This window comes from Megascapheus bottae, chromosome 3, assembly GCF_031878675.1.
Source record: "Megascapheus bottae isolate mThoBot1 chromosome 3, mThoBot2.hap1, whole genome shotgun sequence".
Classification (NCBI taxonomy): Eukaryota; Metazoa; Chordata; class Mammalia; order Rodentia; family Geomyidae; genus Megascapheus; species Megascapheus bottae.
Genome location: NC_143511.1, coordinates 34079239 through 34105108, shown reverse-complemented (window position 1 = coordinate 34105108; position 25870 = coordinate 34079239). Strand labels below are relative to the sequence as shown.

At 59.4% G+C, this 25870-nt stretch overlaps 1 protein-coding gene across 2 annotated transcripts; it reads right to left on the bottom strand.

Annotated features, from left to right (window-relative positions):
• Positions 1 to 216: 216 nt before the first annotated feature.
• Positions 217 to 21251, bottom strand: Ttyh3 (tweety family member 3). 2 transcript variants are annotated; one of them, XM_090329847.1, is made up of 15 exons: positions 20910 to 21251; positions 10973 to 11142; positions 10747 to 10858; positions 10423 to 10643; positions 10090 to 10185; positions 8902 to 8974; positions 8627 to 8702; positions 8194 to 8249; positions 7451 to 7543; positions 5535 to 5627; positions 5247 to 5383; positions 4574 to 4747; positions 4171 to 4246; positions 3441 to 3541; positions 1932 to 2013 (listed from the first exon to the last, which is right to left on the bottom strand). In XM_090329847.1, the coding sequence occupies exons 1-14, from the start codon at positions 21030 to 21032 to the stop codon at positions 3461 to 3463; spliced, it is 1581 nt and encodes a 526-aa protein (XP_090185973.1). In that variant the 5' UTR covers positions 21033 to 21251; the 3' UTR covers positions 1932 to 2013; positions 3441 to 3460. The 2 variants fall into 2 exon arrangements, with proteins under 2 accessions (XP_090185974.1, XP_090185973.1); XM_090329848.1 differs by lacking the exon at positions 3441 to 3541 and having other exon boundaries at positions 217 to 2013.
• Between the last annotated feature and the right edge of the window lie 4619 nt (positions 21252 to 25870).

Here is a 25870-nt window from a genome sequence, read left to right as displayed (position 1 = left end):
GGGGGTTGCATAGTGAGGTGGGTGGAAGTCACCAGGAAAAGGTCCAAGGCTGACCCCCAACCAGACTGTCCACCTCCTAAACCATGCCCCGCCTAAACCTGGGGGAGTGGATGCCCGCAGAGCACCCAGCAGCCTGCCCAGCTGGGCTGGAAGCTGACTGATGGCTGAGCCCTGCACAGCCTCCCGGTCCCCAGCCACCTCTACAGGGTGGGGGAGGGGAGGTCACTGGATGAGTCACATGGTCCTCAAAATTCAGAAGGAAAAAGAACCAGGGGTTGAGCTGCTCCCCTCTGTGGGCAGTGCAGTATGAACCCCTTCACTTGGCCCTTTCCCCAATCAAGCCTCTCGGTGAGGAAGCTTGAGGTGGGGCACTGTGGGCACACGACACCCCGGCCTCTCGTGTTATGTACATTCAACTGTGGGCAGCATGTGCTTGTGTGCCACTGAGATGGGTACCCAGGTGGGCACCGTCCTGGCCAGAGATGTGCCCTGGGTAGGCAGAGCTCCAAGGAAAGCTGGAGTGAGGCCAGGGACCGGGGATGCCAAGGCTTGGTCTGGCACCACGGTGATGCCAGGCCTGACGCCCGGGCACCACACCTCTGCCCATCCCTTTTGGTCCAACACCAGCAGAGGAGGGTTTGGAAGTTAGGGCAAGGCAGTCTCTGCCCAGGGATGAGCAACACATCTGTCTGTAAACTGCCTCCTGCCACAGGCTCCCTGCGGCTCACGGGACACACACCTGGCCCTGGCCTTGTCGTCCCTGCTGGCCGGGTCTGCATCCAGCTGGTGACTTAGGACTCAGCCATCATGGCTGGAAGCACAGCAAACATCATACGTTGACGCCAAAAGCACCTTAGGGGAGCCTGTCCCCACTTCACAGGAGGGGGCATTGGGCTTCTGAGCCGCATCTGCCCTGGGAGGGGGGTTCTCCAGTCCTCGGATGGCCTGTAGGCTCACAGTCCCTCCCAACAGCACCCCTTGAGGAAACGGCCACTTCCACCCAGGTTCCCAGTGGCAGGGATGGAGGCAGAGTCAGACTCCAGGGTGGGTGGAGGATGGGAGTGAGGTTAGTGGTTAGTCCCCAGACAGCTTCAGGAGCTGGGGGCGCGTTCACAGACTGTTTGGGTCCCATCCCCAGGCTGGGCTGCAGGGCCTGGCACCTATCCTGGGTGGAAATGACCGGAGGGGGAGGCGGCGTCCTGCTCAGCCCTTGCCCGCCTGCACTAGAGATGATGAACCTGGTTAGTGCAAAACACAAACCCGACGAAGCTGCCAAGTCTCTGAGAGGAGGAGGGTTTGGCACCAAGAGGGCAGCCAGCACTGGGGCCAGCGAGGGACTTGCGCTGGGCAAGGGTCTAGGCAGTGCTGGGCTGGAGCAGGGAAGCAGCCTCCCTGGACGCCTGGGAGCTGGAGGGAGAGCAAAGCCAGGGTTGCGCGTGGCTGGACCTGGCCAGGCAGGCACTGGACGCTGCAGAAAGACAGGCGCATTGGGGCTGAGACGAGCAGGACGGTGTGGACCTGTTCCTCGGCTGCCAGCGATGCCAGGCACGGGTCTCCTGTGAACAAAGCTGTGACCCCAGAGGCACAGGGTGGGTGCAGGTGCCAGTGCCATGGGGTGAGGCCAGGAGCTGTGGGAGGGTGGAGTGGGCAGGGGAGGCCAGGGCTGGGGCGCAGAGTCTGGAGGGCCACCTGCAGAGGGCACACATGGGCACAGAAGCACCTGGCACAGAGCGGGGCCAGTGAGTCCAGGAGGGTGGAAGGACCTGGGGAGAAGGCCAGGCAGGGCCAGGGTGTGGTGGCAGCATCTGTCCTATGATCCAGGCAGGGTGGGGGTCCAGAGTGTCCCTGCAGGGAGAGGGGAGGGGGGCAGGGCTCCGGTGGCCTCAGCAGAAGCAGTGCTGGCTCAGGAGGGGAGGGCGGGTGGTACAAGGCAGGTGTCTAGTGTGCGCTGCTGCTGGAGTCGGGGCGAGGCTGGCTCGTGGCGAGGTATTTGGCTCTCATGCTCGATGTGTACTGAGGAGAGAGGAGCAGGTCAGCGAGGTGCTGTGAGCCATGGCTAACCCTCAGAATGAAGACTGCCCCAGCATAGTGCCCAGTGCCTGTCGGCAGAGCCCTAGGGGACAGGATCCAGGTGGAGTCGGCTGGCCTCAGCCTGTGTGAAGGAGCACCCAGCAGAGCAGTCATCACAGCTCCCAGGCACTGCCATGATGGGTATCGGGTGTCCAGACAGAGTCCTGCCAGCCCAAGACCCCTCCACCACGTGTCTAGAACCTGAATACCCACCCAGCTGTCCACCAGCCAGGCCACCACCCCAGCCTCCGCCAGACACTTGGCCCGGCTGGAGTGATGGCTGCCCACAAGAGCAGGGCCGCGGGCTCGGGAAGCGACAGCCTGCATACTGCAGCTACCCTGACCAAGCAGGAAGATGAAGGGTTCCAGTAGTGTGTGCATGTGCACACATATGTGTGACTGCAAGTGTATGTAAGCACACACGTGTATGGAAGCACTGCATAAGTGCGCACACAAGTGTGTGTGCATGTGCATGTCTGCGGGTGTGTATTGTGCACAAGTGTGTGAATACATCTGTGTGTGCACTGGAAGGATGTACAGGTAGCTAAGGCATGTGGTAAAGCCGGGCAGTGGATGAAGAACTCACACGCCCATTGCAGAGCAAAGGCCCAGGCTGGGTCCTGGGTCACCAGTGGTCAGGACGCCTAGCAGGCTGGCCCTGTCTATCCCAGGTGGGCTCCCAACACCCAGAGTCTAGGCTGCTCCCACAGCCCCCTGAGCAGAGTGCCGGCACACCCCAGGTCCCTGGGAGCCCTTTGGGGCACTGGAAGGTTGCAAGCAGCCCATGAGCCATGGAGCAGGGAGGAGTGGGAGAGGAGGGTGGCCTGGGGTCATGTCATTCCATGGACATGCAGCAGTGACAGGGACAGGATAGCTGGTGGATGGGACAGTGGGTGGCAGCCCCTAGCCCTAAAAGAGCCTGAGCAGGCAGCAGCCACTGCACCATGGCGGGAGGAACGTGCATGCTTGCCTGCACACCTGTTTGCACAGGCCCACCTGCAGGGCTGCACCTGGAGGCTGGGCAGGCAGGAATCACATCCCTGGGCTTGGATCCATGCTTAAGCCAGGGAGCCCCTGGGCTGTGGTGGACACGTTCCTCAGGGGGCAGAGAGGAGTCAGGCCAGATTGCGGAGGGGCTGGGGGGCAGGGGAAGTGGGGAGGCAGGGAAACCTGGCATGAGTCTGCTGCTGCACTGAGACCCTGGGTTTGGGCCCATACCCGAGGTCTCTGGCTGTGCTGGACTGCCTGGTGCTGGCCCTGGGCCTTAGTGGGCCTGAGGTCAGCCGTGGCGGGGCAGTGGTAGGCAGAGGGTGGGAGGTATGGAGGCGCAGGCGGTGGCCGTGCGGGGCGGGGGCTGGGAGTGTCAGTACCTGTCACTCTGAGGGCACAGCTACCACAGCGTTCGGGCACTGTCCATGGGTTTAAATTGCCAACCTGTGTGGCTGCCAGAGTCCAAGGCAGCCAGATAGCGCTGGGAGGGCCCAGGGTGGGAGGGGTGCAGGAGAGAGAGAGAGAGAGGAGCGTCCTCAACGCTAGGGCGCGGCGGCCGCAGGAGACGGTGGGATGGAGGGGTCGAGGGAGGGCAGACAGTGGGCACTGACAAGGGCCTGCAGCCTGGCATGGCCTCTGGGCCTACCAGACCCTGGTGCAGGTCCTGAGCACCCCCGGCAGCTGTGCTTCTGAAACAGGATGGCCTCCTGCAGCCCCTCACCCGTCCTCCCAGCCCACATTCCAGGAAGCCACTGAAACCCAGGCTCTGCCAGCTCCTCTTTGGCACTAGGTCCACTCTGTCCCCTCGTGTCTGTGTCACTCTCAGGCCCAGGCTGGAAGAGCCAGAGCTGAGGCACCCAAGCAAAGGAAGAAAAGGAAGCCAGGTCCACCCCTGGCAGCCTAGCATGAAGGTGGGAATGCGGGGAGCCCCTGCAGTGAGCTGAAGGGGCCGCGGGTGCTCTGCTCTCACCCCTAGCTCCTGGAGGCTGAGAACCAGGGTCCACTTTAGCTGCACCTACTCCAGAGGCCCGGGCTTGGGAGACCCCTGTGGTCACAGCGACACCTCCCCTCCCAAAGGCCAGGGCCCCCCACCCCCTGCCCTGGACTTACTGAGGGCGGTGGGGACTCGCGCCCAATGAGGGGGGTGTTCTCACAGCGGGGATTCTGGAAATTGGCATTCTGGCTCCTGAGGAGTGAGGAGAGAGAGCAACTGTGAGGCGCCACTGGCCAGGGAGCCCATCTTGGAGAGGCCCTTGTGCCCACAGCTCCCGGCTCCGCCCGTACCTGGTGCAACTCCACAGGCTGGCACCGCTGCTCTCACTACGATCTGCCCAGCAGAGTCACACAGGCCCAGTGGCCTCCAGTACCACCCAGAGCCCACCCTCACCCTGGCTGCCTGCCCACCCATAAGCAAGGCAGCACACGGCAGAACCAGGCCCTGCCTCAGCCCCTCTCCTTCTGCTGCCTTGTGGTGTCCATGACCCAGGGCTCCCGAGGCCCCGCACGTACTCACATGTACTCAGTGACCGGGGCGTTGCTGACTGTGTGGGCAGCGGCTGGGATGCTGGCCTCGCTGCCATAGCTGCTGCCACAGCTGTACAGGCTGGGCATGTGGACACGGTAAAGGCTGTCCTGCGCCTGCCGCTGCCCCGGGGCGGCCTCCTCCTCCCCATCCTCCTCAGGGCCTCTGCAAGGAAGACACCGTGTGTACTGAGCCACAGGACAAAAGTGGCCACGGCCTGCGGGTGGTGCTGGTGTGGATGCGGGCTTGTCCTAGCTGTGTACACCGAGGGGCCACAGCCCAGGTGCCAGGAGACCACACGGTGCCCTAACCCAGGCCCTGTCCCTCAGTTCACACGGGCACTCTGGCTGTCCTCTGAGAGCAGCTCTCTGAGCACAGAGACCATGGTGTCCTCCTCGGGTTCTGCAGAGGCCTGAGTTGGCACTCTGGCCTGCAGCCCTGGCTCTGTGGCCGACCGAGCTGCAGGACACAGGGCTGGACCGCAGGCAGGATGCACCTCGGGAGTGGTACTGTGTCCTCACATGGCGGCTCACCTGGCCCTGACACATCCTTTTACAGCCCCCGTTCTGGTCAGGGACACCTCAGTGACTTACACGGCCACACCATGACCAGGTCCAGTCCACAGGCCGCCCGCTGCGGGACATGTGGGGCTCCGCTCACTCACCTCTTCTGCTGCCAGGTGTGCGGGATGCTGCAGACGATGGAGCTGAACATGAGAGCCGTGACAAAGGAGAAGAGGGCCAAGTAAATGAGGCCCTCCACACCGTCATAGCAGAAGCCCATCAGCGCCTGCACGTAGTCCTAGCGGGCACAGACACGGCACCATGCCAAAGATGGGAGAAAGGCAGAGACAGGCAGATGAGGCCAATCTGCAAGGCCCAAGGCCTGGCCACCTGGCCTCACAGCCCCCCAACTCCCACCTGAAGCCCCTGCTCCCGACAGCGGTCCTTACCAGGTGCAGGCTGCGGCAGTCCACCAGGGCTGTGAGGTGCTGGAGGTTCACCTCTGTGCCATTCAGCACATCCTGAACTCGGAGCAGGTGGTCCTAGAGGGCGGGCACCACGTGATCCCAGGGTGAAGCCTCCAAACTACCCCTCTGGTCTACCCCGCTGCTGAGGCCACCCTGAGCCCAGCCTCAGCACGGGCCCTAACAACCCCAGGCCCTCAGAGCTGGCATCCTGCTGGCTACAGTGATATACACCTGTAATCTCTGTTACTCTGAAAGCAGAGGCAGGAAGGAGGCTTGGGTCTGAGGTCAGCCTGGGCAAAACCCCATCTCAGAGACAAACTGAAATAAACAAAAAACAAAAAGAAAGGAAAAGACGAAGTGTGTGGCTCAAGTGCCCTGACTCTAAACCCCAGTGCCACCAGAAAAAAAAGAGAGAGAGAGAGAGAGGTGGCACTCTTAGAAAGATGGCACCCAGAGTGTATGGAGACGCCGGCCACTATGTGTGTACATGGTGTCCGTGTGTGTGTGCTGGCACGAGTGTCTGTGTGTAGCTCTGTGCGTGCACACCTGTGCACATGCGCACAGAGACAACCATGGAGAAATGGCCCAGCAGAGGTCCTGCTGGGCAAGAGATGGACGCAGTGCTGTCGGCAGCAACACAGCTTCTAAGCACCACTGTAATTCTCCACTGGCTTCAGGAAGACAGGGCTAAGAGTGGCCCCTGAAATCCATGTGTGGAAGCCCCATCCAGAGCTCCACTGTCTAGTGGTTGGTGGGATGTGAGTGGATCCCTACAAGGAAAGATCAGGACGCAGGCACACAGAGGGCTGGTCTAAGGACATAGGAAGACAGTGCTTGTGGGCCCAGGAGAGGCTTCATCTGAGACCTCAGCCTCCAGGCCCCAGCTGCCCTCTGCGGTGCTGTGACAGCTGTCTAGCAGACTGATGTGCCCACGGACCCACGAGGCAAAACATAAAATCAAAGAAAACCTGCTGGCTTGCCCTTTATTTATTTATTTTTTTAAATAGCAGCACTGGTGTTTGAACTCAGGACCTCACACCTGCTAGGCAGGAAGTCTACTACTTGAAACAACTCCAGCCATTTTTCTGCATTACTTATTTTTCAAGTAGGATCTTCCCAGCCTGGGGAGGGGGGCACCAGCACTGGGAGCCTATTCACACTTGCTCATTTTTTTTTGGTCTTGGAATGTGAACTCTGGGACTGGGTGTTGTCCCTGGGCTCTTCAGCTCAAGGCTAGAGCTCTCCTCCTTGAACCACAACACCACTTCCAGTTTTCTGGTGATTCATTGGAGAAAAGAACCTCATGGACTTTTGGGCTGGCTCTGAACCTTGATCCTCAGATCTCAGCCTCCTGAGTAGGCAGGATTATGGGCGTGAGCCACCAGCTCCCTGCTACTGCCCACTTTTTTGACTGAAAGTGTTGTCTGGGCCGTCTTAAACTTGATCTTCCAGAGCTCTGCTTCCCAAGTAGCTGGTGTTACAGACATACATCAATACACCTAGCCTGGTTTGCTTTGTTAAATCTGTGACGTTTCACAGAGAAAGTACTGCTAATCCTTCTGGGACTGGAGAGCCCATCAGACATGCTTGCCGCTATCTCTAATGCAGGACCCCAAGGAGATTTGGGGTTTAATATTCAGCCTGGGAGGCCCAGGCATGTTCGATGCGAAATGCTACCCCAGAGCTGTACTTATTCTCTACCTATGCAAAGAGTCCATAAGATGTTCAATATAACCCATACAACCATCTATAATGGCCTACCAGAAATTCCCAAAGAAAAGGACAGGGAGAAAGGGTGGAAGAGCATTCAGGACCCTACCCCACAGCCCCCTCACCCAATCAGGACGCCTGCTCTACTGGCCCTCACCCAATCAGGGCCCTAAGACCTAGCCCCTCACCTTGGTGGCTGGGTTTTCCCGAGGGACACTCCTCAGCAGCTCAGTGACAAGGTCCTGCATTTCCACCAGCGCCTTGTGGCTACCCGACAGCTTCTGCTCCACAGAAAGGCTTGGCTTTAGGTGACTGGGCCACCGTGTCACCCGTCCCACACCCTCCTACACACAGGCAGCCGCTCGGACACCCTTGCCCCCCCAGCAGTCTCCACACTGAGACTCCCGCACCAATGCCCGAGAGCAAACAGGGCATTCCCAACACAAAGGACTTTAGAGTCAAGCTCTGGCTGGCTTCCAGTTCCCCAAGAGCTGGTATTACAGGTGTGCACCACCGAGCCTAGCCTAGACAGTAAGTCTTGAAGGCCCACAGGACCATGCAATCCCAGCAGCAGATAGGCCGAGGGCAAATGGGGTGACCAGCCAGGGCTGCCCACAGGCACCTGGCCAGATAGCACTGCTCAGAGGCTTCCTGGAGCTCCTCCTGTACCTGCCTGTGCTCAGCAGTCAGCTCTGTCTCTGCCCCCACTGGGAAGGAAAGGAGTCATGCCAGGGAGGCAGTGGCGCTAAGCAGGTCACTAAAGAAGCTTGCACCTGAGTCACCAGGGTGGCAAGGACCGGGCAGTAAGTGATTGGCTGTGGCGCGTGGGCTCGGAGGCAGAGCAGGGCCTGTCCCACCTCCTCGTGGACAAGCACTTCGGCCTCTCCCTGTAGTTCCCTGTACCCAGGCCCCAGACTAGCTCGCCTCTCACCTGCTGGAAGGGGTTGGCAGCGCGGGGCGAGCAGGCCAGGTAGTACTGCAGGATGTCTGCAGAGATAGGGAGAGTGGGATGAGGGGCGGCCAGTGCCTGTGTGCCTGAGTGCATGCACAGGTCAGCATGCATGCACGCTTCCTGTGCCAGCACGCACCCATGCATGTGCACATGTGTGAGGAGAGCAGCGTCCTGGCAGCGGATGTGGACCACCACAACTGAACTCAGGAAAAGTCTTTAGAAGGACGTTGCCTCGGGCTCACACCCGTGCTCTCCCTGTCTAAAGGTTCCTCTACAGAGCAGAACCCAGACTCCCAGGACCAGGTCCTGAGTTTCCACCCTCTCCAGTCCTCATTGTCTATCTGCTGTGCACGAGAGGTGGTCTCGGTGACTCCCATCTGGTAGGCAGGGGCACAGCTGCCTGGACACTCACCCCCACTCAGCACAGTGTACTCCTCCACCACCTTGGTCACGTAGGTGTCGGGGCTCACGCAGAAGTCACTGGAGCCCTGTGGTGCACACAGGCAGGGAGGGGGTGATCAAGCTGGACCTCAGAGGGAAGAGCCACAAACTGTCTGGAGGAGGGTACAAACTGACCCCAGCTCTGTGAATCTAAGCACACGGAGGGGCAGGACCCAGGGGAGAGTGATTCCCCTCCCCCAACACCAGGGCCCAGCAGACAGGGACTGCTGGTGCCCAGCCACTCACCACAGACACGGCCAGCTCCAAGCCCAGTGCACCCCAGCTGATGATGAGGGCGAGGACCCCCAGCAAGCAGACCCTTGAGGCAAAGAAGAGCAGTCAGCAGCCACCAGGCTAGGGGAGGGACGGGCCACACCAGGCTATGAGTGGGTGCAGGCCCCCAGGGGCTGTGGTTTTTCCAGCAGCCTGCTCTGGTACAGATGCCTAAGGCTCAGCGCCTGGGCAGAGGCTCCTTCAAGCTGAGGCACAGCTCACTCAGCCAGCTCAACACTGGGGCTGCAGGGTGGGCTTGGACTTGGCAGAAGATCAGGTGACACCGTGGGCTTCACCCCATCCTCCAGCTTTCCCTGGGGTCTTCTTTTCACTAGACCCCATCTCTGCTTTCAGCTCGCTATGAGGTCAAGGGAGAGCGAGCCTCAGGGCTCACTGACCTGGGCCAGGTCAGGACCTCTAACATTGCTGGCCCTCATTAAGATTTGTGTAATGGGTTCTTCTTCTCTACCTCGTTCTAGCTCCCTTCAGCCCAGCCATGGAGGCCTTCTGAGCCCCTCTGCCCCCCAACCTCCTTAACAGGCCTACAAACTACAACTTAGCACCCTCCTGAGGTCTCCACTTTGGGGCTCTCAGGTGCCACATGCAAACTGCAGATAGTTGTGCCACCTGCTCTGCCATCCCTGCTTCTTCTCCAGGGAGCTGTCACCTGACCCTCTCACAGCTCAGCCCTCGCTCAGCTCCACACGGCAGGGCCTGGGGTATTCTTTGGACTCTCTCAGCACCGGAGCCTGGCAGAAGCTGGGGGTGGCAGTGCAGGTGTTCAGGGAGGAAGTTACTGCACTTGACTGCTGTGGGCAAATTGTCACTCCTGCTATCTTGCAAAGGAGGAGACAGAGGATATCTACCGCTTCCTGTGCCACCCATCCCAGACAGAGGAGTCCCCCGGCACTGGGGGCCCTGAGAAGCTAGTAGACTCTCAGACTCTCCTAAGAAGGAACCCAACAGGCAGCTGAGCCCCGTCTGTGGAAAAATAGCCAGGGAGGCAGGCATCATTGGGTGACTTGGAGTAGCCCTTTCCTCAAGAAAGCGGCATGGGATCACACCACAGACCTCACAGCCGATGGGGGAGACCGTGCTCCAGTGCCTCACCCTGCCCCTCTGCCTTGCAGCCCGCAGTGCCCACCCTGCCCCTCGACTCACCCGACTAGGATGCCCTTGGAGCTTCGGATGAGGCCCACCAGCACCAGGAGACAGATGATCACGTCAAGCAGCAGCAGGCCCAGGTAGCCCAGCCACCTGCCGGCACACAGGGTGTGGGCAGGTACAGAGGGGGCTGGATGGTGGGGTCACACTGGGTAGCGGGGAAACTGGGACAAGGGACCCGGCAGCCACTGCCAGTGACCTCCAGCTGTTCTACCCACCACCCATAAAACCTCAGGCACTGATTAGGTGCTGAGAGCAAAGTGGCCAGGATGAGGACCATATGACCCAAGCAGAAGGAGCCATCCAGGGCAGACAGGCACCCCGGCGCACCTGTACCAGTCGTAGAGATCCACCTGCTCGGCCAGTGCCTCCAGTGACACACCGGGGTTCCTCCAAAAGGGAATGGCAGCCGTGTAGCCCAGCAGTGTCTCCAGCAAGCTCTGCAGGCGCTGCACAGCCCTCAGGGGTTCGGGCCGCCCAGCCAGCTGCCGTGCCAGGCTCTGTAGACTGGGCTCCGCTGTGCGGTTTAAGGTGGCCACAGTGTCCCACACCTGCGGGGGGACCAGCCGCAGCTGAGGCTGGGGCCTAGGCTGGAGCTGGGGACAGGAGCAGGAAAGCCACCGCCACCCCTCAAATCTCAGCCATGCCACTCACGCGGTCCTCAACCCCTGCCACAGTGCGGTTGGCGTGTCGGAGTGAATAGGTGGCCCGGTGGACGCCATCGCTGGTCTCGCCATTACCGTAAAACCCCACTGCGATGCCCGCACTGGAGAAGGCAGGACAGTGAGCAGGAAGTATGGCTCTGCCCCTTCAGCTCAGTCCCCGCCCACTCCCAAGTCCCCCCCTCCACCCCCCCTCTCCCAGGCCTCGCCGCGCTCACCTGCAGACCAGCGTGGCAATGATGACACACCAGGCCGTGCAGCAGCAGTCTGCGTCCAGGTGCTCGTCACTCTTGCGCCGCCGGCAGCACAGCCAGAAGGAGTAGAAGAGCAGGAAGAGGAGATCCAGGGCGAGGCAGGCCAGGGCCACAGCCCCCAGCAGCAGCAGTGCCTGTGGGGGGAGGGCAGAAGCATGCTAGTGGGCAGAGGCCTCGGCACCCCTGGGCAGCAGGGACTTTGAATTCCGCTGGCACAGCCTCACAGTTGAGCCCGGGGTCTGGGAGGTGAGGGTCTGGCAGCCATATCTTGGACTTGAGCATCAGGACTTGACTCCAAACTCCCAGTGGGCTGGCTAACGCACAAGCTCCAGGCCTCCATGCATGCCACAAGGATATGGAGGGAAGGGTGTCTCCAGCAGGGATCTGTCACCTCTCAGGACCAGGTCCTAGAGTCAGTGCCATACTAGGCTCCAAGCACACAACCTGGATTGGGTATAAATAGCCACAGAGCAGGGCCCCCTGTCCTGCCACCAGCCTGGGGCTGCTCCTCACCTTTCCTACCATGTGCGGGCAGTGTGGAGGTTCGGGGGGCTGTCAGGCAGCAAGACTGAGTGCTGCCTGGCTGTTAGTCTGAGTGGCCAGCACAGCAAGCCATCACCAGCCCACGAACATCCAGGGGCTTCCATGGAGAGCTAGGACCCAAACTAGTGCAGGACTGAGAAGCTGGGCACTGCCTGGGGAGTCCTGGGGAAACCCAGCCAGGTGCAGGCAGCATTCCCACTTGGCACCCTGACTCTGCTTGGTGCTGTGTTCCCTTGGGACATGATAGATTTCCCCTCCCCTGACCCCATGGCTGACACCCTCAGGAAGAGGATGCACTGAATACACAGCGAGATTTCCAGAGCGCCATGGTGGGGGAGGGTGACAGTCCCCCCCAACCCCAGCAAAGTTCGTTTCAGTGCACCTGGCCACCTGCTTCCCCAGCAAACGAGCTGCAGAGAAGGTAGAGAAAGGCCAGGGCCCCCAATCCCTGTGTTCATATGCGCCCTTCATGACCACATGGCACAAAGTGTGGCTTCAGCACACTTCCGGTGGTGGTGAGGGAGCTGACTGTCCCCAAAGCCTGAACATAGGGACTTGCTGGGGCAGAACGCCCCCTGATGGGACCCATGGGGACAAGAGGTCCTGTATCAGCAGTGCTGGCCCCTAGTGGGTGGTCTCCCAGGTGACAGCTGCCAGGCAGCAGAAGGCAGACACTGCTTTCCCTGAAGTCAACCAGTTCTCCATGGAAGCCGCCTGTTCCCCTTCTGCCCTGCCCTAAAGAAGCCAACCAGGACCTGCATGCATACCCAGCCAATGTGAGCCAGGAACAGAACCTTCCATCCAAAGCCACCCTGCTGCCCTGAGGGCTGAGCTGCCCACACAGGGGGCCCTCAGGAGAAGGCTGGACCTCACCCGGAGGCTGAAGTTACGCTGGCTGCACCCTGGCCTTCTCCCCTTGGGTGCTGTGGGGTACAGGCAGGCTGAGGGGGAGGGGAGAAAGCAGTCACCTCCTGAGCCTAAGGGAGCCGTGGTTCCCTTAGGCCCCACATGCTGGGTCCAGAGAGGCCACCATGGCACAGGAGCACATGGGGAGGTGGAGACGGGCCTGCTGCAACAGAAGACCCTGGAGGAAGGGAGCAGTGACTACAGGCCAGGGGCCAGTCACCCAGTAATGAGGGCCTTAACAGTCAATGCACTATGGTTGTCAGTAACTATTCCAACTGCGATGGCCCTTGGGCTCACCGTGGGGCATGGACCCAGCCCCATCTTGGCCCTGCACTGGCCAGGTCCCTCTTGTGACCCCTCCCAGGGCCTAGCTGGCATGGCCCTCATTCCCCCATACCTCATATCTACCCCATGTCTAGAACACCCCCTATCCCTATCCCCTGCCCCCCCAGAAAATCCTTCCTAGGTTTTCTGCAGGATGCAGCTCGACTTTGACGAGCAGCAGCTCTGGCTCAGGCAGCAGAGCCAGGCTGTCCAGCTGCTCACAGGACACAGAAGTGCTCGCAGCCTGGTTTTTCTCCTCCATATGTGGGGACCACACACTCCCATTTGCCAGATGGGAAAACAAGAGACCTAAAATAACTCTCAAGCCCAATGGGATCTGGGTTGGGGGGGAACCCCAGTAACACAGGGCTATGATTACATAATGCCACTAGGTGCCTGCACATGCAAAGACCCAGCTAAAGCTCACCACAGGTGAACTACAGAACCTACTGGAAGATATCAGGGGCCACACAACAGGGCAGCGGTCACCAGCTGGCCATGCTGGTACTGATGAGCCCCCTCATGGCGGGGTGGAGGGTAGGCAGCCTGCCTCCAGGTGGTGGTGGGGGGCCTGGCAGCGCCTCTCTCCACTAGGGTCATGAGGACAGCTGAGCCAATGGGAGGAAAGCTCTGAGCAGCACCTTGGCAGACCCCGCCTCCACATTGTGGGGCGGAGCAAGGCCCAGCTCCACAGCAGTGCTGCTCCTGGAACTTCCCTACCCACGGGCAGGTGCACAGGCACAGGCACAGGCGTGGGAGCGGAGCCTCCACAGTCCGGATACCTGCTCCCTGGACATCTGCACACACCAACAGCTAGGGACAAGGGACTCCCCGCTGAGGAGCATGGCAAGGCCAGGGCCAGCCCCAAGCCCCAAGCACAAGTACTTGAGGGGAGCAATGTCCTGGGGCCAGGCTAGAGGCAAAGGCAAGAAAACCCTAAGTTCAAACCAGCCTAGCCTACACAGGAAGACCCTGTCTCTAAAAACAAAAGGACAACAGAAAGAATGCATCCTGGGGCTCAGAGTGGGGGAGGGTCACCCAAGGGCACTAGTCACAGAAGCCATGCAGGCAGCAAATGGCAAGCTATGTGCCTGCACCAACCTTACTGAAGCTACCGAGACTCCCAGAACCCTGCACACAGAAGGATACAGGCTCACTGTAGGTAAACTGAGGCTCACCCACCACCCCACACCTAGTTCCAAGTCTGGACAGCATTATCTCCAGCACGATCTGTGCGTGCCAGAAGGGCTGGCACACTAGGTCAGGCCCTGAGGCCGGGCCTCTAGCAGGCAGCCCAGTCACCTGTACAGGTTTACACAGTACTCACACCAGGAACAGGTCAGCCCTGATGCTGTTCAGAGTGTCACTGTGGCCACATCTGTGGCACCACTGTAGCCAGGTCCCTGGAGGATGCGGCTCTGGGAGGGGGGGACGACAAGCCGACAGCATCTGTGTTGGCACAGCCATCACTGTCCACAGACCCATTCAGGGCACGCATGGAAAATGCCTGTTCAGCACTGGGCTCTGACCACATGGAACTTTCCATCCGTGGTACAAGTGACACCCAGGCTCTGTCAGGCAGCCCCGCACAGACCTCACCACCCCTCCCTGAACCCGGGGGTATCCCAGGCAGGCCTGGAACGGCACCCTGGGTCGCTGACTTGGGACCCAGTGAAGATTAGGACCCCACACTACAACCTGGTGTTAAAAGTACAGGAGGTCTTAGTGGAGGGGTGCAGGTGGGGGAGAGAATATGGCTGTCTAGGCACAGTATGTTCAGGGCTAGTTGTGGCCTAGCAAGGATGAGGGCAGAAGTGGAAGATTCTACAACATGGACAGGAAGGGCAAGGGTAGACCGCCTGGTACAGCCTGCGCCCACAGGGGCCCAGCACCTCCTCTCCATGCCGCTCTACTTCTGATGGGTCCTGGGCATGGCACCTGTCAGCCACTGCTAGCACCTCACCACGTAAGACCAAGGCTCAGCACCAGCACAGCCTAAAGAGCAGGGAGCAGGGGGCCGGGAGTTTGGCCTAGTGGTAGAGTGCTTGCCTAGCATGCACGAAGACCCGGGTTCCATTCCTCAGTACCACGTACATAGAAAAAAAAAAGCCAGAAGTGGTACTGAGGCTCAAGTGGTAGAGCTCTAGCCTTGAGAAAGTCCAAGGACAGTGCTCAGGCCCTGAGCTCAAGCCCAGGACTGGCAAAAAAAAAAAAAAAAAAAAAAAACAAAAAACAAAAACAAACAGCTGTGGTGGGCTGGAGAACATGTGTTCAGTGTGCACAGATAGCTGCCCAACTGGAGGGTGGCTATGAGCACCACAAGTCATACTGCCCGCCCTCAGCAGGGACACACACGCACACGCACACGCCATACCTGCATGCCTGCAGCAGGGAAGACTCCCCACACCTGCCAGTCCGCAGCTGGTATGAACCCTGCACGCTCTCTTGCCCCTGCAGCATGCTGATCCACAGGCCCCAGTCAGGTTACTGAGCTGCACACTAGAGGGCAGAGCTCAAAGAAGCCCTGTGCCAGGACCCAGTGCCAGCAGTGCCCAGGCAGTGGCCTGGCAGCACCACACCATAGTGGGTGTGATGACGCACACAGGAGGGCCGAGGGAAGGATCGAGGGCCTCCATCTGCCGTGGACTGTTCCCACGGCAGCCCTGCATCCTCCAGAAGATACAAGGTTGAGTGTCTGCAGGGCCAGCAGAGGAGAGGGGAGTGGAGCAGCCCCAGCACCAAGCCCAAGCCCCCACCTGGGGTAGCACTATAGACACATGCCGGCCTCACCTGCACAAGCTACCACCAAGCCCGGAGTCTGGGGCCATCTGTGGGGACTCCCACCATAGCACTGCCACCTCCCCAGGCCAGCGCTAGGCTGAGCCCTGCTGGGGGCTTGCTGCCCACCACGAACCAGGGGAGCTGACCACGGCGGGCAGCACCACATGCAGCCAGCACGGGCAGCCAGGAGGCTGGCTGGCCCTTCTACAGGGAGTCACCGGCCTACAAAGTCCTGCCTGCCGGGCCTAGGCTGCCCAGATTCTCAGCTTGCTGTGGAACCCCAGCCCCCACCCCTAACACACTTGGCGGAGGCTCCAGCCACGCAGGCCAGAAATTAAAAACAGATTTTCCATGGGCCAGGCTTTCGTTTCATGAATTCCATGACTATGAGCTCTTGGTGGGGCCTAGAAAGCAGAGCCCCAACTTTCTGCTTTGGTGTCCAGGCATGGACTGCTCATGTTCACACCCTCCTGGGATGGCTCCCCCCCACCACCAACATCCCTCCCCCACAAGCCTGGAGCCAGCCCAAGTGTGAGGCCCCCAGCCCTCACCACCCTGCCCTGCGCAGTCCCTGTGAAAGAGTGACATGACACATCTAGCTCCCTGCCTCACCGTGTGCGTCTGCTGGTGCCACTGCACATCTGGCCACCCTGGGGACAGGGCCTGGGCTCCAGACCCCAGGATCCTCCCTATAATGGCGAGGAGCCCACCCCAGGGCAGGCAGAGGAGCATGGGCATACCACACCTTGTACCCTCCTCAGAGCTGAAAGAAGGACCAGCTGGTTGCCTGGACCAACAAAGTGGGTGATGCCCCATTCCACATCAGCCCGTTCCTTAGGGTCCCGTGGTGGTGGCGGTGGGGCAACTGAGAGTCAAGCAAGAGCGGCTGTGCAGGACTGCCTGAGGGAGCTCTGATGCCAGCCTCTTGTGCATGACAGAGTCGGGCCCTGGGTGGACAGGTCTGTGGCCATGCCTGTCCAGTGCCCCCATGTCCTCCCCCGGCTGTGGACAGGAACAAAAGCAGCCTGTGGCTAGCTGTCACCATGTACCAGCTGGAGTCCAGCCCTGATCTAGACCCTATCCCAGCACATGGGTCCCTGCCGCCCTGCAGAAGAGGAGGGGCTGCTGACAGGGCCTTCAGCAGGGGGAGTGGCTGACACGGCACAGCGCCCAGGGTCCATGTGGGGCCTGCATCCTCACCTCAGGGCAGGGCTGGGGAGGGCTCCTGCAGCTGTCAGCTGGGTGTCATGTGTTCAGCCCCTCCTCTAGCTGGCACTTCCCATACTGCTGACCCCAGGGCCTGGGCCTAAGTTCCTCTTCCTGGGTCTCAGCAGAGCCCCGCAGGGGGAAGGGCACAGCCCTGCACTCAAGTCCAGTCTATGGATAGAAGGTGCAGGCAAGATCCAGAGCCCGGGGCCACAGCCCTGGTCACCAAGACCACAGCTTCTGCCAGGTCAGAGCCAGTACTCAGCTTCTGGGTCCTCTGTGCCGCTATGCCAGGCAGTGAGGCACAGACAGACAGAAAAAGCTCCCTGGGCAGAGAACTATGGCCTGGGGTCATAGGAAACAGAGTATAGGTTGGACAAGATGAGCCCAGCCAAGAATAGGAAACAGGGAGGACATCTGCAGGAGGAGTCTAAGAGCTGGGCTGGGAAGGCCAAGCCCTGAGGTGGGTAGGGGGCCCTGCAGATGGCCCAGGCAGGCCTGAGAGCCAGGGAGTTGGGCCCCCTCACCCTGAAATGACTTGCTTTTCACTTGCATGTGGCCTAGGCAAGTTCTGGGCTTGTTCTCCTGCCTCTTCCTCCTGCGTGTTGAGATTATAGGTATGCACTCTCATCCCTGGCCAGAAGAGGCTCTCCCAAAGGCTTGCCTTCTCCAGGAAGCTTCAGGGCCCAGGACTACGCCAGAGGCCAGAGGACTTCTGGTTCTAGAGCTGGCCACCGCTCCTCTCAGTCTCAAGAGCCAGGCCACCACACACCTGAAGACCAGGACCTAGAGACCTGGGGCTTCTCATTCTCCAGGGTAGGGCTGAGGATGGTAGGCACCCACCCCTATGGGGAGTGGACAAGGGCTTCCAGGGGTTGCAGCCTCACCTACTCCCACCACTAGGTGGCACCAACCAAACCAGGCCTTTGAATTCTCTCCTGGACTCAGCACTGGCCACGATGGACAAACTTAGAGCAACTGGCCTTACCTGGGCCTTCCCTGCCTCACCAAGACCCTGTGCCTAGTCCATCAGCTCCTGACCACCTGTCTTGTTCTAGAAGCGTCCACAAGGCTGTCTAGGGGTGCCTGTCACTAGCAACCTCATAATACTGACCATCATGGTGGGATACTTGGCGGAGAATCTGGACGTAAAGCCACAAACACATCCAAACTATGTGATGTCTAGGAAGCAGGTGACAAGCCAGGCACTGTTCCTCATGCCTGATATCCCAGCCACTGGAGAGGCACAGATTTGGGAAGATCATGGTTCAAGCCCAATGGCAAAACCTTAGTGAGAGCTATCCCAGTTAAAAACAACAACAACAAACAAAGCAGGCATGGTGCTGCCTGCCTGTCAGCCCAGCTTGTAGAGAAGAGTAAATGGGAGGACCCAAGTTCAGGCTGGCTGAGGCCAAGAATGTGAGAAAGAACTACCTGAAAAATAACTAAAGCCCCAAAAAAGGGGGGGCTGGGGCAGCGTGGTACTACAAGCTCAAGACCTTGGGTTCAAACCCCAGAGTCAGGAGGGAAGTGGTGGCCACAGCAGTGGCAATCAAAAAGACTCTGAAGTGGTGTCCACCCCACAGATCTGGCTGACTCCAGCTAGAGGGCTCCATTGTGCACCCTCGAAAACATGTCCAGCCTTGGTAGGCTGAAGACAGGAGATAAGACTGCTTTTTTAGCCGAAGCTCATTTCCTGGAGAGGACGACAATGAGGGCCACCCTGCCGGGAGGAGGATGTGACTGCTCTGTCTGCTGCATGCAGCTGATCTTGTGATACAGGGGCTTTGCTCTTAGGAACTGGCTCCAGTCTGGGCTAGACTATTCAACCAGAGCCCAGAGCCCTCTGCGTGGCTACACAGCGTGGGCTCACAGCACTCCAGGGCAGCATACTTCCCTGTGCCATGTGGACCGAGGGCCTCTCCCTTGCATTGAGCTCACACTTAGGCTTCTCTGCCTCAGGGCCTTTGCATATGTTCTTCTTACTGACTCAAATTTTCTTCCCACCACTTTAATCGTATTAAACAACCAAGTACTCAGGGCTGGGTAATTACTTACCAAAGGTAAGCATTACCTACTACCTGGAGGGTCCCCTGCAAGCCAGGGCTGGCCAGGTACTGGGAGCAATCAGGAAACAGGCTGACCTCAGTAGACTACCTTGCTGAAGTCTCCAAGGCCTGTCAGGCAACACTTCTAGGAAGCCTTCCCGACTGCTGGGCCCCTCCCCTGCAGTCCCCTTTTCCACCCCCATCAAGGTTTCCCATCATCAGCTGGCAGTATCTGGCCTTCAATGAACTACTGAGCCAGACTGGAAACACAGAGCGCAAACTTGACCCTGTGAGAGGACCCAGCGTTAATGGTGGGTTGTGAGGGCAGACAGGAGATAAAGAAGCAAACCAAGATCCCAGAATGAAACCCAGTGGTCCTCACCCAGGCACCGGTAGTCTCCCCAGGTCAGGATAAGCCAGGGGTCACTTCTTCATAGACCCCTCCCCCGCTCTCCCAACCAGCACATCATCTCAGAGGTGGGACAGGCCTCAGGACACACAATGACCCCCCCCCCCAGGAAGGGCCCTTCTGCATTCCCACTCCCCCGCTCCCAGCAGCCCTGCTATATCAGGATAAGGTCACGAGGCTCAAAGAAGTCAAGCACCTGCCTAAGAGTTGGGGTGAGAGGAGGGCAAGGGCAGGACGCATGTCCACAGACCCACGTCAGGAGCGGAGGCGGCGGGGGCCGCACACAGGCTGCTTTCCACACCGTGAATTATTCAGTGGCTAATTCTGCTCCTCAGAGAGAAGGCAGGAGAGTGAGTCAGAGCCCTCCCACAGTGGAGATGAGAGGAACAGGGCAGCAAAGGGGCAGAGTGGGCCCTGCCAGGGCTCAGAGCAGAAGGGGACGGCCAGCACCCACAGGTCCCTGTGGATCACCCACAGATACCTGGACCCCCTCCCTCCTGGCCACCTATGGTAGAATCCAGGCCCTGGCTACTGCCCCACAAGCAGGTGGCCACCCACAGACTACAGGAAACAACCATCACTGTCCCAGGTGGCTCCAGGCCACCTTCAGAACCAGCAATGAGGCCAATGGCTCCCAGCAGATAATCACAGTCCCCCACAGCCACATTTCAGGGGAGCCTGCAGAGGCTCCTGCAGTCCCACAATGAAGGGTCCAGGGCAGGGCTCCATGCCGAGGCCGCCCTGCTGCTTCCGAGCCTGCAAGCCTGGGCCAATCCCCGGCCCTCTTTCTAATCTGCTTAGGGACTCAATCAGCGGGTGGCCCCAGGTCAGGGGAGCACGGTGGGGGAGTCGCAGGAGCAACCAGTTCCCAGACACCCTCCACTTCCGCTTCTCCTCCTCTGGATGAGCGAGGCTGCTGCCGGAGGAATGGGCGAGGTGACACACTGTTCCCACGCCACTGTGGGGATCTGCATGATCACCCTGGAAAACCCTGAACCGCTTGGGGTGATCGGGAGGCTCGGTCACCCCCGCTCCTGTCGTCGGGATCCCCAGGCAAGAAGAAAAAACCCACAGCCTGGTCTCCTGCCTTACACTCAAGTGACAGTGGCGGGGGCGACACCAGGGCTTGGCACGACGCCAGCCTGGGGCTGGGAAAGCGGCTGAGAAGGGCCCCCGAGGCCCCCAGCTCTGGACTGCTCAGCCCCTTCCTGGCCCCCACTGCAGCCCCTCTCGTCTGCGCCCCCCACCCCGCAGCCTGGCCTCCCTCCCCCTGCTCCCCCGCCCCACGCCTGCTGGCAGCCGGGTCTCCCACAGCTACACACCGCACTGTGTGCACACGCCACGGGCTGACCGAGGAGCAGGGGGTCATTACCAGCCACAGAGAATTGGCATCTGCCCAGACCACTCACCCACCAGACGCCTGGCAGGGATTCCCCGAGCCGGGGCCAAAGGGATGGGTGAGGAATTCCCTTCCTGCCGGCCCTCCCGGAGCTAGGGCCGAGCTCTGGGCTCCGGGGCCCAGGAGTCCCTGGGTGGACGTGGGGGGCGAAGCGGGGGACAGGACGCTTTGGCGACGACGGGAGGGCCTGGTGGAGGGGGTGAGGACCCTCGGCGGAGGCCGCAGGGGGGGACCCTGCCTGGAGGTGGGGAGCCACGGCACCCCGACCCTGGGGGCGCGCGTCACCTGCTGGTAGTCGGCGTCTTCTGGCCGGAACTGGCTGCTGGTGGCCTCCCATCGCAGGTCGAAGTGGGGCAGCCGGTGCAGGAGGCTCACCCACCAGGGCGCCGCGTAGCTGACCCCGGCCATGGCGGGCCCGACGCCGCGGCGCTGCGCGGGGCTCCCTCGCTTCCCGCGGCGCGGGGTTTCAGGGACCCGCCGACCCCCGCCCGGTCGCCCGCATCGCCCGCGCGCTCCTGGCCCCGGCCTGGCCCGGCTCGGCCCGGCTCGGCCCGGCCCGGCTCGGCCCGGCTCGGCTCCGCTCGGATCCGCTCGGCCGCCCGCGCTCGCCGCCTCTTTGTTCGCCGCCGCCGCCGCCCCCTCCGCGCCCCCGCCCGACCGCCCGCCGGCCCCGCCCCCGCGCAGTCATTGTCCTGAAGCCCCTACGCCCCGCCCCTTACGTCTTCTCCGCCTTCAACCCCTAGTCCTGAGCACCCATTGGCTTATCGCTCACCGGCCCGGCCCTTCAATGGGCGCCACTCACCCGCTCCTGCATTGCCATTGGTGGTTCCGCCCTCCCCCCCCCCACACGCCCGTAGGCTCCGCCTCTGCAACGCCATTGGTCCGCCATCAGAGTTTCCTCCGCCCCCTGGCCTTGCGCTCTCCTGGGGCGCTGGGTCCGGAAGGCCCAGAGGACCCTCAGTTCCTGGGCCTCTGTCGGCCTCGGTTGAACCCCTCTTGTGATCGGCTGGGATCTCGCTCGTTGGCTCCACAGCACGTTTGCTGCGCGGGTTGGGTGGGCCTGCAAGGGGCTGTGCGAGACCCCCAGCAACACGCTACCCCGCAGCCGGTCCGTAGGGCTGGCAAGGCCAGATTCACCGACCACAGTGTGATCTGACCTGGGGCAGGTTACTCGGCCTCTGTGCAGGTGCACCTCCGTCCTCTTCTGGGAACGGCATCCCCGGAGGTGCAGGGAAGGCAGAGTGCCCAGAAGCCTGGCCACTGCTACACCTTCATGTTCCGAGGCAGCCGGGCGCTGGTGGCTCGCATCTGCAATTCCAGCTACTCAGGAGGCTGGGACCTGAGAGGATCAGGGTTCAAAGCCAGCCAGGGCAAGAAACTCCGTGAGACTGTTGTCTCCAATTAATCATCGAAAAGCCAGAAGTGGACCTGTAGATCAAGCGGTTGAGTGCCAACCTTGAGTGAAAACTAGCTCAGAACACCCAGGCCCTGAGTTCAAGTGTGTATTGGAGTGTAGATTCAATCTCCCTGGGCATTGGCAACTGGGGAGGGTTGCATCTTTTGTTTAGATGTAAGGAGGGAGGGGGGAATGTGCCTAGTCCTGGTGTCCTGAGGCATGGAAATTCATGGATTACTGGGACAAGGTCTGCCCCATGCACAGCTGGGTTTCCTGGAGGTGGGAGGAGCATGGACCAACAGTAGGTGCTCCCCCTTCAGCAGCAGCCCTCCCTCCTCTCCCAGAGGCAGTGGGTACAACCTCTGCCCTCTCATGGCCCCAAGGCCTTATTCCAGGACCTCATGTCTTCCAAGAATCAGGTTTGCACACCTGAGTTCTTCAGTCCCTTGTGCTTACTTGCCAGCTCTGGGCAGCCAAGCCTCCCCTGGCAGGCTAGGCAGTGACTCCCTGAGCCGCTTGTCGCATTCGACTGACTGCCCTGGGGAAAGAGGCCTTCACAGAGCAGCCTCTGTGACTTCCACTGGAGAGCACCGCCCTGTTAGGACAAGGCTCTCCACACTCCAGGCTACAAAGGCAGGGAGTCAGACTTGTTTCAGATCTTTCCCCAGGACACTCAAGTTACTGAGGCCAGTAAGCAAATGAAAGCCCTCCTTCCGGCTCACACCTGTGGCTCACACTGGTCAACCTGGCTACTCAGGAGGCTGAGATCTAAGGATTGTCGTTCAAAGCTAGTCTAGGCCAAAAAGTTGGTGAGACTTTTCTCTCCAATTTCCCACCAAAAAGCTAGAATTGGAGATGTGGCTTAAATAGTACAGCACCAGCTGTGAGCAAAATGTTAAGGGACATTGCCCAGGCCCTGAGTTCAAGTCCCAGTGCTGGTATGCACACACAAAAAGAGCTAAGTCTCCCTCAATAGTTGCAGTGTGTTTGGTGAAACCCTATCTAAAGGGAAGTGTGTGAGGGGAAGCGGGGGAGGCAGCAAAAGATGTCCAGGACAAGGAAGGTAAAATGGCCTATGATTGCTCAGCATGGTGCTCAGGGTGAGGAAAGCCAGAGGAACTGGCAGACCTGGCTCCCAGGAGGGTGAGGGTTAACTGAGAGAAGGCCTGGCCCACCTGGGGACAGGGCAGGAAGGAAGAACACTCCCCACCCAGGTGCTTTGGCCAGCGCTCACAGGCTCTTCCTGCCTGCTTCAGCCCACCTGTGGCTGAAGGGTGGACATCAGCTTCCCTTTACAGATAAAGCCCATCCACCAGTCCCTCCTCCCATCCCCCTTCTTCCTTTGCAGTGTTTGTGAGTGAAAATTAGAGCTGAGCAAGTCTGTTCAGCATGAACCTCGAGAGCTGTTGGAAGCATCTGGCAGGAGCATCTGGAACAGAGAGAGGAGTCAGCCAGGCCAGGAGAACCCAGTCCAGGGGGACAACTGGGCTGCAGCTCCTGGATGCCTGCTCTGAGACCTGTAGCAGCTGGGAGCAAAGCCAGGCTATGGTCGCACGTGTCCAGGCTGTTCTTGGCCCCCACATGTTGGGGCTGCAGCCAGAACAATGGAATTCCCTGGGCTTGGACCCTGTCCAATGACGTTCCTATTTTCTGTGGGGAGACTGTTTGGGAAAACTGGCAGGAAGAGGAGCAGACAGGAGGCCCCGTTTGCCTTTTGCCCATTGACAGGTATGTGCATCCCTCGCTATGCAGCCGGGCCAGTGCCTAGCCCTCTGTAAATCACCTGGCTCATGTCCCTGTCCGAAGGAACACCATTTTGCCATGAGGGATTTGGCCCCGTGGCTCCAGAGGCTGGGAAAGCTGTCAGCCAGTGCAGTCCCCAAGAGGGCCCCGGAGCCAGGCAAGCATAGCCTGGGCCAGCGATGATGTAAGTCTGCTACGGTTTCCAGGCCACCTGGCCAGCAGCCCCGCCTATCCAGAAATCCTGTGGGTCCCAAGGAATCAGCTGAAGGAATCTCTGAGCACTGAGCCACCTAGAACATTGTCCCAGGACTCTAGCTGCCCAGCACAGATTCAAGGTAACAGCCAGAGGGACTTGACCACAGGGATGGTATAAAAATTGCCAGCCATTCAGGAGGGGGGGCAAGGCAGGGGGATTGAGATTTGAGGCCTCAAATCTGAGGAGGGACACGGTGGGCCAAGGCCAGGAGGCTGCCATGCTTAGTATCACCAAAGCATGGGATCCTGCAGGCTGAGGGGAGGGGAGGATGGGGAGTTTGGGGGAGCCACAAGGCAAAGGTCCAGAAACCAACTATAGGGGGAGGATTCTTTGCCAAAACATCTGCTTTGGAAAAAGAGGTCGCTGCTTTGTCCCTGAGTCTTTGCAAAGTAACTCAGCCAGAGGTGCTTAAGGCTGGAAGCGGTGCTCCACCAGGCTCACCCTGAACCATCAGCTAAACACATGTCAGAGAGGAGCCAAGCTCCTACTTCATCATGGTTCCAGGGCTGGAACCTCTCATTTGCAAGTACTGGGCGGCACTGTAGCACCTTCAAAAGCCACCTTAAACACTGGCTGTGGTCATGTTGTGGGAACAGAGCGTAAGCTACGGCTGGGACAGGAGGGAAAGGATAGTACCCATGGCAGCAGGCCCTCCACCCAGGTTGTTTAGGAGACAAAGTATTGCTATGTAGCAGGGTGAGGTGGCTCATGCCTGAAATCTTAATCTACTCAGGAGGCTGAGATCTGAGGATCATGGTTCGAAGCCAGCCTGGGCACTAAACAGTCCTCTGAGACTCTTTTTTTTTTTTTTTTTTTGCCAGTCGTGGTCTTAAGCTCAGGGCCTGAGCACTGTCCTTGGACTTTTCTTTTTCTTTTTTTTTTTTTTTTTTTTTTTTTTGCCAGTCCTGGGCTTGAGCTCAGGGCCTGAGCACTGTCCTTGGACTTTCTCAAGGCTAGAGCTCTACCACTTGAGCCTCAGCACCACTTCCAGCTTTTTTCTATGTATGTGGTACTGAGGAATCGAACCCGGGTCTTCATGCATGCTAGGCAAGCACTTTAACCACTAGGCCAAACTCCCGGCCCCTCCTTGGACTTTTCTTAAGGCTAGCACTCTACCACCTGAGCCACAGCACCACTTCCAGCTTTTTTGTATGTATGTAGTACTGAGGAATCAAACCTGGGTCTTTGTGTATGCTAGGCAATCACTCTACCACTAGGCCAAACTCTGGGCCAGCCCAAGACTCTTATCTCCAGTTAACCACCACAAAGCTGGAAGTGGGGCTGTGGCTCAAGAGGTAGGGCAGTAACCTTGAGCTGAAAAGGTCAGGGACAGCACCCAGGTCCAGAGTTCAGGTCCCATGACTGACCAAAAAAAAAAGTTTCAGGGACTTTCCTAGGGCTTGAACTCAGGGCCCTAAGTACTGTTCCCAAATTTTGTTTCTTCCTCAAAGCTAGAGCTCTACCACAGCACCACTTCCCATTTTCTGGGGGTTAATTGGAGCCACAACTCTCACAGACTTTCTTGCTCAGGCTGGCTTTGGTCCTCAGATCTGTCTCCTGAGTAACTAGGATTATAGATGTGAGCCATTGGCAACTGGCATGCCCACCTTTTTTTAAAATTTTTTGGGGAAAAAATATTTTTATTTAGCAAGCGCTGCCTTGAATATGTTTGTATTTGTGTGTGGGTGCTTGTGTGTGGGTGCTTGTATTTGTGTATGCATAGGCATGCATGTGTTTACAGACTTGTTTCTGTGTGTGTGCATTGTTGTCAACATGTTGCATGTATGAGTCTGTATATGTATATATGCCTCTGTGTAATTTGTACTCAGTGCATGTATATGCAGCCTATGC